The sequence below is a fragment of the Equus caballus genome, chromosome 12, assembly GCF_041296265.1.
Source record: "Equus caballus isolate H_3958 breed thoroughbred chromosome 12, TB-T2T, whole genome shotgun sequence".
Classification (NCBI taxonomy): domain Eukaryota; kingdom Metazoa; phylum Chordata; class Mammalia; order Perissodactyla; family Equidae; genus Equus; species Equus caballus.
In genome coordinates this window covers 38279213-38291414 of record NC_091695.1, presented here as the reverse complement: position 1 = coordinate 38291414, position 12202 = coordinate 38279213, and the positions used below count along the sequence as shown (strand labels likewise).

Here is a 12202-nt window from a genome sequence, read left to right as displayed (position 1 = left end):
ATGACTTATTTATTTTATAACTGGAAGTTTGTACCATCTGACCCTCTTCACTCATTTCCCCCCCACCCCTCCTCCGCCTCTGGCAACCACCACTCTCTTCTCTGTATCTGTGAACTGAGTTTTTTGTTTTTCGGATTCCGCATGTAAGTGAGATCATACGGTGTTGGTCTTTCTCTGTCTGATTTTCACTTAGCGCAATGCCTTCAAGTCCATCCATGTTGTTGCAGATGGCACAATTTTGTCTTTTTATGGCTGAGTAGCATTCTATTGTGTATATGTACCACATCTTCTTCATCCAGGTTAGGCTGTTTCCGTATCTTGGCTATTGACAATCATGCTGCAATGAACATGGGAATCCAGATGTCTTTTCGAGTTAGTGTTTTCATTTTCTCGGGATAAACATCCAGAAGTGCTGAATCATATGGTAGTTACAAAAAAATTTGTAAATTTTTGAGGAAGCTCCGTAGTGTTGGTCATAGTGACTGTACCAATTTGCATTCCTACCAACAGTGCACACGAGTTTTCCTTTTCTCCACATCCTCACCGACACTTGTTATCACTTGTCTTTTTGATGATAGCCGTTCTGACAGGTGTGAAGTGATATCTTATTGTGGTTTTGATTTTGCATTTCCCTGATGATTTGTGACATTAAGCACCTTCCTGTGTTCCTGTCATGCGTCTGTATGTCTTTACATGTCTTATTTCGTTCCCTTTTCACAGCAACTCTTTGAGATAGGTACTGTTATCATCCCCATTTTCCAGGTGAGGAAACTGAGGCACAGAGAGGTGAAGAGAGGTGTTCAAGGTCACACAGCTGATTGGCAGTAGAGCCAGGATTTGAACCCAGAGTCCATGCTTTTAGCTGTTATGCTGCACTGACTCCTGAAAATTATTCTCATCTGTTTGTCTTTCTCCATCATGTTTTTCCATGACCTTTTTGCAGAGGTATAAACAAGAAACAGACAACCTGTGGTCACACAGTTTCAAAGTATTGAAGTGGCCCACTGCTGGCCATTTAAAAAAGCTCCCAAATATTCTGGTTTTTTTACCCCCTGCCTTTTGGGTGATATTAAAGTGGTTTCTTTCTTTCTTTTTTTTTTCCTATCCATAATGGACCTACTGTGAAAAATCGTTGGTCAGACAACATTCTTTTCAAATTTTGTGACTTGTCTCCAGACCCTGTGGTCAGTAGGTGGAGTAAGTGAGTGGCTTAGTACCTCCTACAACGTGACGGCACTTTACCAGACGGGAGACCTGGAGAAAGAGGAAACTACAGTGATGCAGCTGGTTCCTCATATCCCCACCAACTCTACACTACATGTTTTCAATTCAATTTTTCCAGTTTAACATGTTCATAAAGTACCTTCACTGTGGCCGTTTAAGGTTTTTTAAACTTCCAGGAAGGCAGTGAATTTTTCCACTGATTTGTGGCCTGGCTTTCGTCTTGTGTCAAATATCTGTTTAACTCCCTTGACGTTTTGAAGAGGACGTTGTCTGTTGAGGGCAGCTCCTCAGATCTGTGGATGGATCACTGCTGTCAGGACTAGTGGGGCTGAAACATCCTGAGCCCGTGCGGACACTGTGTTGGGAACTGCTGAGAGCTTTGCAGGTCTACTCCACTTTAACCTCCACAGACTCCTCTGCAAGCTGAGAGACAGTATTCCCCCTGCTGTCTCGAGACTCATCATCGAGCTCAGGTGCCAGGCAGTGTCCAGAGCATTTTACCTGTATTACCGCATTTAAATGCTCCCTGGAATCTTCAAGTGTGCCTGCTGTTATCACCTCCATTTTGCAGATGGGGAAATGGAAGCTCAAAGAAGTTAGGTCTCGCTCTAGTTGGTGGTGGACTGAAGCCCAGGTTTCTCTAGTTCCTTACCTCACGCTCTTTCCCCCTGTGCTCTCCTGCCTCCAGATGGGGAAACTGAGGGCCCAAGAGGGGAATACAGAGCCTGGCTCCTTCTGGAACACATTGCCTCAGCTCTCTTCACCGTGCACCTCTTCCTAACGAGAGCTCCTTTTAAGGAGAAACCACTTTTTATTGAAATAGAGTATGAATTGTTTCCTTTGTATAATTTAAAAAAATATAACGCTTTCTTGAGGGATAATTCACATACCATATGATTTGCACACTCCAAGTATACAATTTGGTGGTTTTAGGTATATTCACAGAGTTGTACGACTGTCCTTTTGATGATTTTTAAGATGTAATCATTCCAGTTTCTTTGTGTTGACGACATCCGTCTCCTCCCTGGTCACACCTGTTCTTTTTTTTCCTTTCAGTTATTTCATTGAGGTTATAATGGTTTCTAGCATTGTGTAATATCAGGTGTACATCATTAGATATCAGTTTCTGTATAGACTGCATCGTGCTCACCACCAATACTCTAATTTTTATCCATCACCATAGAAGTGTGCCCCTTTAACCCTTTTGCCCATCTCCAACCCCTCTGGTAACCAATAATCTGTTGTCTTTATCCATGTGTTTATCTTCCACATGTGACTGAAATCATACGGTGTTTGTCTTTCTCTGCCTGGCTTATTTCACTTAACATAAAACCCTTAAGGTCTATCCATGTTGTTGCAAGTGGGACAATTTTCTCTTTTTTTTATGGCTGAAAAGTATTCTATTGTATATATATATATATATATATATACCCCACATCTTCTTTATCCAATCATCAGTCTATGGGTACTTGGGTTGCTTCCACATCTTGGCTATTGTGAATAATGCTGCAGTGAACATAGGGCATGAGTCTCTTTGTATTTTTTTTTTTTTTTTAAAGATTTTATTTTTCCTTTTTCTCCCCAAAGCGCGCCCGGTACATAGTTGTATATTTGTTTTAGTTGTGGGTCCTTCTAGCTGTGGCATATGGGATGCCGCCTCAGGGTGGCTTGATGAGCCATACCATGTCTGCGCCCAGGATCTGAACCAGCGAAACCCTGGGCCGCCGAAGTGAAGCATGTGAACTTAACCACTCGACCACGGGGCCGGCCCCTCTTTGAATTGTTGATTTCAAGTTCTTTGGATAAATACCCAGTAGTGGGATAGCTGGGTCATATGGTATTTCTCTTTTTAATTTTTTGAGAAATCTCTATAATGTTTTCCATAGTGGCTGCACCAGTTTGCATTCCCACCAGCACTGTATGAGGGTTCCTTTTTCTCCACACCCTCTCCAACATTTGTTATTTTTTGTCTTGGTAATTATCGCCATTCTAACAGGCGTCAGGTGATATCTCATTGTAGTTTTTATCTGCATTTCCCTAATAATTAGTGATGTTGAACATCTTTTCATGTGCCTATTGACCATCTGTATATCTTCTTTGGAAAAATACCTGTTCATATCTTCTGCCATTTTTTTTTTTTTTTTTTGCAGTAAAATGAGTGTTTCAAACTTTCTTAACAAAGTGTTGGTGAAAAAGATACTGGAGTAAGAGTTCGGTGCGGTGGAAAACCCACAAAAAATATTTACAAATTCATTGCTCTTCCCTATTTTTTTTTGTTATTATTTTTTTTTATTGAGTTATTGATAGGTTACAATCTTGTGAAATTTCAGTTGTACGTTAATGTTTGTCAGTCATGTTGTAGGTGCACCACTTCACCCTTTCTGCCCACCCCCCACCCTACCTTTTCCCTGGTATCCACTAAACTGTTCTTGGTCCATAGTTTTAAATTCCTCATATGAGTGGAGTCATACACAGATTATCTTTCTCTCGCTGGCTTATTTCACTTAACATAATTCTCTCAAGGTCCATCCATGTTATTGCAAATGGAATGATTTTGTTCTGTTTTGCAGCTGAGTAGTATTCCATTGTATATATGTACCACATCTTCTTTATCCATTTGTCTGTTGATGGGCACTTAGGTTGCTTCCACGTCTTGGCTATTGTAAACAGTGCTGCAATAAACATTGGGGTGCACAGGACTTTTGGGATTGCTGACTTCAGGCTCTTTGGATAAATACCCAGTAGTGGGATGGCTGGATCGTATGGTAGTTCTATTTTTAGGTTTTTGAGGAATCTCCATACTGTTTTCCATAGTGGCTGCACCAGTTTGCATTCCTACCAGCAGTGTATGAGGGTTCCTTTTTCTGCGCAACCTCTCCAACATTTGTTGCTATTAGTTTTACATATTTTTGTCATTCTAACGGGTGTAAGGTGATATCTTAGTGTAGTTTTGATTTGCATTTCCCTGATGATCAGCGATGATGAGCATCTTTTCATGTGTCTATTGGCCATCAGTATATCTTCTTTGGAGAAATGTCTGTTCATGTCTCCTCTTCTGCCAATTTTTTGATTGGATTGTTTGTTTTTTTTGTTGTTGAGTTGTGTGAGTTCTTTATATATTATGGAGATTAACCCCTTGTTGGATATATGATTTGCAAATATTTTTCCCCAGTTGTGGGTTGTCTTTTTGTTTTATTCCTGGTTTCCTTTGTCTTGCAGAAGCTCTTTAGTTTGATGAAGTCCCACTTGTTTACTTGCTTCTTTTTTCCTCTCACCTGAGTAGACATGGTATTCAAAAAGATCCTTCTAAGACCGATGTCAAAGAGTGTACTCCCTATATTTTCTTGAAGGAGCTTTGTGGTTTCACATCTTACCTTCAAGTCTTTAATCCATTTTGAGTTAATTTTTGTCTATGGTGCAAGATAATGGCCTAATTTCATTCTTTTGCATGTGGCTGTCCAGTTTTCCCAACTCCATTTATTGAAGAGACTTTCTTTTCTCCATTATATGTTCTTGGTTCCTTTGTCAAAGATTAGCTGTCTGTAGATGTGTAGTTTTGTTTCTGGGTTTTCAGTTCTGTTCCAATGACCTGTGTGTCTGTTTTTGTACCAGTACCATGCTCTTCTGATTACTATGGCTTTCTAGCATATTTTGAAGTCAGGGATTGTGGTGCCTCTAGCTTTGTTCTTTTTTCTCAGGATTGCTTTGGCTATTTGGGGTCTTTTGTTGCCCTATATGAATTTTAGGATTCTTTGTTCTATTTCCGTGAAGAATGTCATTGGGATTCTGATTGCGATTGCATTGAATCTGTAGATTGCTTTAGGTAATTTGGACATTTTAACTATGTTTATTCTTCCAATCCATGATCATGGACTATCTTTCCATTTCTTTCTGTCATCGTTGATTTCTTTCAATAATGTGTTATAGTTTTCATTGTATAGGTCTTTCACCTCCTTGGTTAAATTTATTCTTAGATATTTTAGTCTTTTTGTTGTGATTGTAAATGGGATTGTATCCTTGACTTCTCTTTCTGTTAGCTCGTTATTAGAGTGTAGAAATGCAGCTGATTTTTGTAAGTTGATATTATACCCTGCAACTTTGCTGTAGTTGTTGATTATTTCTAATAGTTTTCCAATGGATTCTTTAGGGTTTTCTATATATAAAATCATGTTGTCTGCTAACAGCAAGAGTTTCACTTCTTCATTGCCTATTTGGATTCCTTTTATTTCTTCTACTTGCCTCCTTGCTCTGGCCAAAACCTCCAGTACTATGTTGAATAGGAGTGGTGAGAGTGGGCACCCTTGTCTTGTTCCTGTTCTCAGAAGTATGGCTTTCAGTTTTTCCCCATTGAGTATGGTGTTGGCTGTGGGTTTTTCATATATGGCTTTTATTATGTTGTGGTAATTTCCTTTTATACCCATTTTATTGAGAGTTTTTATCATAAATGGATGTTGGATTTTATCAAATGCTTTCTCTGCATCTATTAAGATTATCATGTGGTTTTTATACCTCATTTTGTCAATGTGGTGTATCACATTGATTGATTTGTGGATCCCTGTGTCCCTGGTATAAATCCCACTTCATCATAGTATATGATCTTTTTAATGTATTGCTATATTCAGTTTGACAATATTTTGTTGAGGATTTTTCCATCTATTTTCATCAATGATATTGGCCTGTAATTTTCCTTCTTTGTGTTGTCCTTGTCTGGCTTTAGTATCAGGGTGATGTTGGCCTCATAGAATGTGTTAGGAAGTGTTCTGTCTTCCTCAATTTTTTGGAATAGTTTGAGAAGGATACGTAATAAATCTTCTTTGAATGTTTGGTAGAATTCTCCAGAGAAGCCGTCTGGTTCTGGGCTTTTATTTTTTGGGAGGTTTTTGATTACTGTTTCAATCTCTTTACTTGTGATTGATCTATTCAGATTCTCTATTTTTTCTTGATTCGGTTTTGAAGAGGTTGTATGAGTTGAAGAATTTATCCATTTCTTCTAGGTTGTCCAATTTGTTGGCATATAGTTTTTCATAGTATTCTCTTGTAATCTTTTGTATTTCTGTGTTATCCATTTTAATTTCTCCTCTTTCATTTCTAATTTTATTTATTTGAGCCTTCTCTCTTTTTTTCTTGGTGAGTCTGGTTAAGGGTTTGTCTATTTTGTTTATCTTCTCAGAGAACTAGCTCTTAGTTTCATTGATGCTTTCTACTGTTTTTTTGGTTTCTATTTCATTTATATCTGCTCTCATTATTATTATTTCCCTCCTTCTGCTGACTTTGGGCTTTTCCTGTTCTTCTTTTTCTAGTTCTGTCAGGTGTAGTTTAAGATTCTTTATTTGACATTTTTCTTTTTAGATCATGTGGACCTGTATTGCTATGAATTTCCCTCTTAGGACCCCTTTGGTGCCTCCCATATGAGTTGGTATGGTGTATTTTCATTTTTATTTGTCTCCAGATGTTTTTTGATTTCTCCTTTACTTTCTTCAATGATCCATTTGTTGTTCAGTAGCATGTTGTTTAGTCTCCAGATGTTTGTCACGTTCCTAGCTTTTTTCTTATAGTTCATCTCTCATTTCCTCATGTTATGGTCAGAAAAGATGCTTGATATGATTTCAGTCTTCCTAAATCTTTTGAGGCTTGACTTGTTTTGCAATATATGGTCTATCTTTGAGAATGTTCCATGTGCACTTGAGAAGAGTGTGTATTCTGATTTGGATGGACTGTTCTCTATATATCTATTAAGTCCATCTGATCTAGTTATTCATTTAATTTCATTATTTCGTTGTTGACTTTCTGTCTGGATATGTGTCTATTGATGTAAGTGGAGTGCTGTGGTCCCCTACTATTCTTGTGTTGCCATTAATATCTCCTTTTAGGTCAATTAATAGTTGCTTTATGTACTTTGCTGCTCCCGTGTTAGGTGCATATATATTTATAAATCTTATATCTTCTTGGTGGAGTGTCCCTTTTATTGTTATATACCGCCCCTCTTTGTCTCTCGTTATCTTTTCAATCTTGAAGTCTATTTTGTCTGATAGGCGTATGGCAACACCTGCTTTCTTTTGTTTGCCATTTGCTTGGAGTATCATCTTCCATCCCTTCACTCGGAGCCTGCGTTTGTCTTTAGAGCTGAGCTGTGTTTCCTGGATGCAGCGTATCGTTGCATCTTGGTGTTTTTTTTTTTTTTAATTTTTCTTTAAAGATTGGTACCTGTTGCCAAACAATTGTTGCCAATCTTCTTTTTCTTTTTACTTTTTCTCCTCAATTCCCCCTGGTACATAGTTGTATATTTTAGTTGTGGGTCCTTCTAGTTGTGGCATGTGGGATGCCACCTCAGCATGGCCTGATGAGCGGTGCCATGTCTGCGCCCAGGCTCTGAACCGGCAAAACCCTGGGCTGCCAAAGCGGAGTGTACAAACTTAACCACTCGGCCATGGGGCCAGCCCCTTGGGTCTTGTTTTTTAATCATCCAGCCACTCTATTTCTTTTGATTGGAGAATTCAATCCATTTACATTTAGAGTGATTATTGATATATGAGGGCTTAATGCTGCCATTTTGTCCCTTGTTTTCTGGTTGTTCTATATTTCCCTTGTTTCTCTTCCCATGTATTTCTGACTGCCACTTCAGTTTGGTGATTTTCTATGATGGTTTTCTCTTTATTTATCATTCGTGTCTCTTTTCTGATTTTTTGTTTAGTGGTTATCATGAGGTTTGTATAAAAGAGCTCATAGATGACATCGTCTGTTTTCTCATATCCTCTTATTTCCTTAATCTAAGCAGGTTCTATCCCTTTCCTCTTCCCCAACTAAGTTCTTTTTGTCACAACTTATTCCATTTTGTGTTGTCAGTTTGTGGTTAAAATGAAGTGATTATATTTATTTTTGATGCTTTCCTTCCCTTTATCTTTAACGTTGTAATTACGTCTTTGCTAACTTGTTCTGCTAGAGAGATGCAGTTTTCTGACTTTGTCTATTTATCTTCTTGCTCAAAGCTTTGTAAACCCTTTCTCTTTTTTCAGGTATGAGGGACTTCTTGATCATTTCTTGTAGGGGGGTGTCTTGTAGCAATGAACTCTCTCAGCTTTTGTTTGTCTGGGAAAGATTTTATTTCTCCATCATATCTGAAGAATGTTTTCGCTGGATAGAGTATTCTTGGCTGTAAGTTTTTGTCTTTCAACATTTTGAATATATCATTCCACTCTCTCCTAGCCTGGAAGGTTTCTGCTGACAAATCTGCTGAAAACCTGATGGGAGTTCCTTTGTAGATTATTTTCTTCTGCATTGCTGCCCTTAATATTTTCTCTTTGTCATTGGCTTTTGCCAGTTTTACTACTAGATGCTTTGGAGAAGATCTTTTTGCATTAATGTAATTAGGAGTTCTATGGCTTCATTTATTTGTAAGTCCAGTTCTTTCCCCAAGTTTGGGAAGTTCTCAGCTATTATTTCTTTGATGAGGCCCTCTGCCCCTTTCTCCCTCACTTTTCCCTCTGGAATACCTGTAATCTTTATGTTGCATTTCCTAATTGAGTCAGGTATTTCTCAAAGAATTTCTTCATTTTTTTTTTAAGCCTTAGTTCCCTCTCCACCTCCACCTGAAGCCTTTCTATATTTCCATCCTCTAAATTACGAATTCTGTCCTCCATAACGTCAGTTCTGTTTTTTAAAGCTTCTAGATGTTTTTTTATCTCATTCATTGTGTTCTTCATCTCCAGCATTTCCAGTCTTTTTTTCGGTTTCAATCTCTTTTGTGAAGAATTCCTTCTGCTCATTAATTTTATTCTTGAGTTCGTTGAACAGTCTTTCTGAGTTTTCTTGTAACTCATTGAGTTTCTTTATGGCAACAATTTTGAAGTCTCTGTCATTGAGATTGTAAATTTCTGTGAGTTCAGTGTTGGTTCCTGGAGACTTACCATTTTCCTTCTGCTGTGCAGTGTTAATGTTGTTCTTTATGGTGTTTGATGAGGTGGACCTTACCCAGCACATGGTGGTAGTGTCAGGTCGCAGATTCCACCTGCCACCTCTGGCAAGGGGGCCAGAGCTGTGTTTTCTCAACATGCTGCATATCCTGGAAGTTGTGCCTATAGGGCTTGTTTGCATTTTCCCGCTGCCAGCAGCCACTTGCTGAGTCACACATGCATGTGCAGGGCTCTGATGTGGGTCCACTGCCTCGGCTGGGGATGGCCGAGCTGGTGCACTGGGATTGTGGGGGGGGCCTTGTTTCACATTCCTGTGAAGGCCTGCTCTGTGCTCACAGGGGATTCACCTGGGCTGCTGCTCTGGTGGTGGTGCCACGTGGTGGCTGAGCTGTGCTACTGAGTGGCCATCAATCCTGTGGGCCAGACTGCAAGCCCGAAAGTGAAAGCATTCACATGCAGGACTGCCTGCTCCCCTGCCTCCTCTTACTGTTGGGTGCTGGCTGCTATGTGAGGATCTGTGACCTAGACACTGCCATTGGGGAGGGGGAGGGTACCTGATCACCTCCTTCCAGTGCTTCCCTGGGCTCCAGTACCCCCACCTTATGATGTCTGGCTGCATGGATCTCTCAGACATCCTGTTGTGCTGTGTGGGAATCCTCTGTTGGTTAATGAATGTCCTTTTCATTGGATCTTACAGGGACAGACTAAGGGAACAGCTCCCTCTGCCATGATGCTGATGTCACTCTAACCCTTCCAGTCTCTTTGTGTGTTGACATCATCCATCTCCCCCTAGTCACACCTGCTCCCTTTGCTGCCTTCTTCCTGCCTTTCCTTGCTCTCCTCCGTATATTAAGGCCTCAGGATTTGCCAGACTTTGGGCTGAGACTTTAAAAAACACTTTTTTCAGTAGATGTTATTTTCTTATAGCTGTTATACATTCACAGAAAGATTGAGGGGAAGGTACAGAGAGCCTCCATAACCTCCCGCCCCCAGCCCTCCACCCTGTCTCCCCTACTATCACCATCCCACATTGGAGGGTGAATTTATTACAGTTGATGAACCTAAATGGGCACATGATTATCACTTAAAGTCCACAGTTGACATTTGGGTTTAGGCTGAAACTGCCCACGCATGGTTTCATTCAGTCCTCAGAGTGGCCCTGTGCAGTCAATATAAATATACCCATTTTACAGATGAGGAAATGGAGGCCCAGGGGAGGTATGTGCCTTACACAAGGTTGCACAGCCAATGCCCAGAAAATCCACTTTGGTGACTACCTCCCTCTGCTGGTAGCTCCTTTTGGGTCTTCTCTCCCTGGAGGCAGGAGCCTGTTGGTCCTTGCCAGGTGTGCGAGGGCCCTCAGAGGATGAGCTTGGGCATGTGTCCCCAGTGCAACTCGTCCCAGAGCTGCTGAGCCATCAGGCAGAACTGCTGTGCATCTTGTTTCCCCATCTCTCTCTAGATTCCCTGGGAGAAAGGCAGGGTCTCTCACCTCATGGAGACGTGGAATTCAGCAAAGCGGCTCGCAGACCCCGTGGAGACACCGAGGACCCCGTCAACTGCAGCTCCTGCCCGGGGCCCCCAGCAGTATTGCCTCGGAGGCCAGCGCTCCACCTCCTCCAGCTCCTCTTAAGAAGGAACCTGTCTAACACACAGACTTTACCCATGAGCCCCTTGGGAGCCCAGGCCTCGCCCTCACTCCCTTCAGGGCCAAGGGGCATGTTTACAGGGGAACCCAGGGCCTCCCATGCCCCTTGGCCCTCCCCGGAGCCTTCAATCCCTCCAGGAGCCTCCGCTCTACCTCCAGCCTCTCCCAAGGCTCCTGGGCCACCTCCTGTTACTCCAGAGCCCTTGTCCTCAGCCTCCAGGGACCACACTGCATCCAGACAGTCTTCTCCACCGGTTGCCATCCCGACTGGAGCTTCAGCCCTTTCCATGACAGGCCCCAGCCCCTCAAAGACCCCAGTCACCCTCCTCAGGCCTCGCAGACTCTCTCTCACCTCCTCCAGACTCTCTGCAGGCGTGGCTGACAGCTCCAGCCCCCAGCAGCCCACAGTGGGGACTTCTAGGGAGGAGGAGTCCACTGGGTGAGCAGGCCTCCACTTCAGGGCCGTGCCCAAGAGACGGTGAACAAAGGACCCTCTGCCAGTGGTCCTGGGACTTTACATGGAGACTCCAGGGGCCAGTGAGGCTGCTGATGCTGGAGGCTCACTCCCACAGGGCTCCTGGAGGGGATGGAAAATACCCACGGCCGGATGGAATCTTATTCTCAAGAAGCATTTGGAATGTGCTGTGAGAATGGAGCAAATGCGTTCTCCACGGGCAGCATCCTCCTTGGGCAACCTGGCTGACTTGTCTCTGGAGAAACGTGGGGCTGCTGAGCTCCTGCTCTGGAGGAGGAGAGCAGGGAGGCCCTGGGATTCCAGCAGGATTGTGCCATCAGCCGTCCTGCATCCTTCCCTGAGATTTCCTGATTAAAGGACGTCTCAGTCCCCTAGGCTGCCTCCTGATTCACTCTCGCTGTTGGAAAGGTGGGAGAACTTCACTCCAAGCCCACAGCGGGTAAACCGGCACCCTACGGCAACTCCCCAGGTTTGGAGCAAAGCCTGAACCAACAGGCTGGGTTGGGAGAGGTCTTATGGAAACACCTGGTGGCTTTGATGCTGGGAGACTCCAAGTGAGAAGGGAAAAGACCAATGGAGCAGGCTCTGCAGGTTGGGTTCCTGGGAGGGAACCTCTGAGCTGGAACAGCAGGCAGGCAGCGTCTAGGGATGCGCTCAGCATTAGTACCTGAGGGCGAGAGGGAAGGAAGCAGGAGAAGAAGTTGGGCTGCCCTCTGGTCCCAAGGCCTCAGCCAACCCCGTGTGGGAGCTCTGAGGCTGGGATGGCCCTTCAGAGTTTTCCTGAGTTGGGGCAAGGAGACAGGGCATTGTGTCCCCATGTTGACCAGTCATTCTGTCTGGGCTGCTCCAGGAAAGGGGCATGACCTTGGGCAAGGAGCTCCCTTCAGCCAAGTCAATTCCTACTGAGGACTGATGGCCAAGAGCTGTCAGCCAACAACCTTCCCA

The 12202-nt window shown here is 42.7% G+C and overlaps 1 protein-coding gene across 4 annotated transcripts in view; it reads left to right on the top strand.

Moving 5' to 3' along the window:
- The window catches only part of VWCE (von Willebrand factor C and EGF domains), a 35274-nt gene extending 23643 nt beyond the window's left edge, over nt 1–11631 (top strand). For all 4 annotated transcript variants that reach the window (XM_001915958.6, XM_070228774.1, XM_070228773.1 and 1 more), the window contains one exon: nt 10597–11631. In XM_001915958.6, coding sequence (XP_001915993.1) covers nt 10597–11225 — 629 coding nt within the window. In that variant the 3' untranslated portion in view covers nt 11226–11631. The remainder of the gene's footprint in view (nt 1–10596) is intronic.
- The last annotated feature ends 571 nt before the right edge of the window (nt 11632–12202 follow it).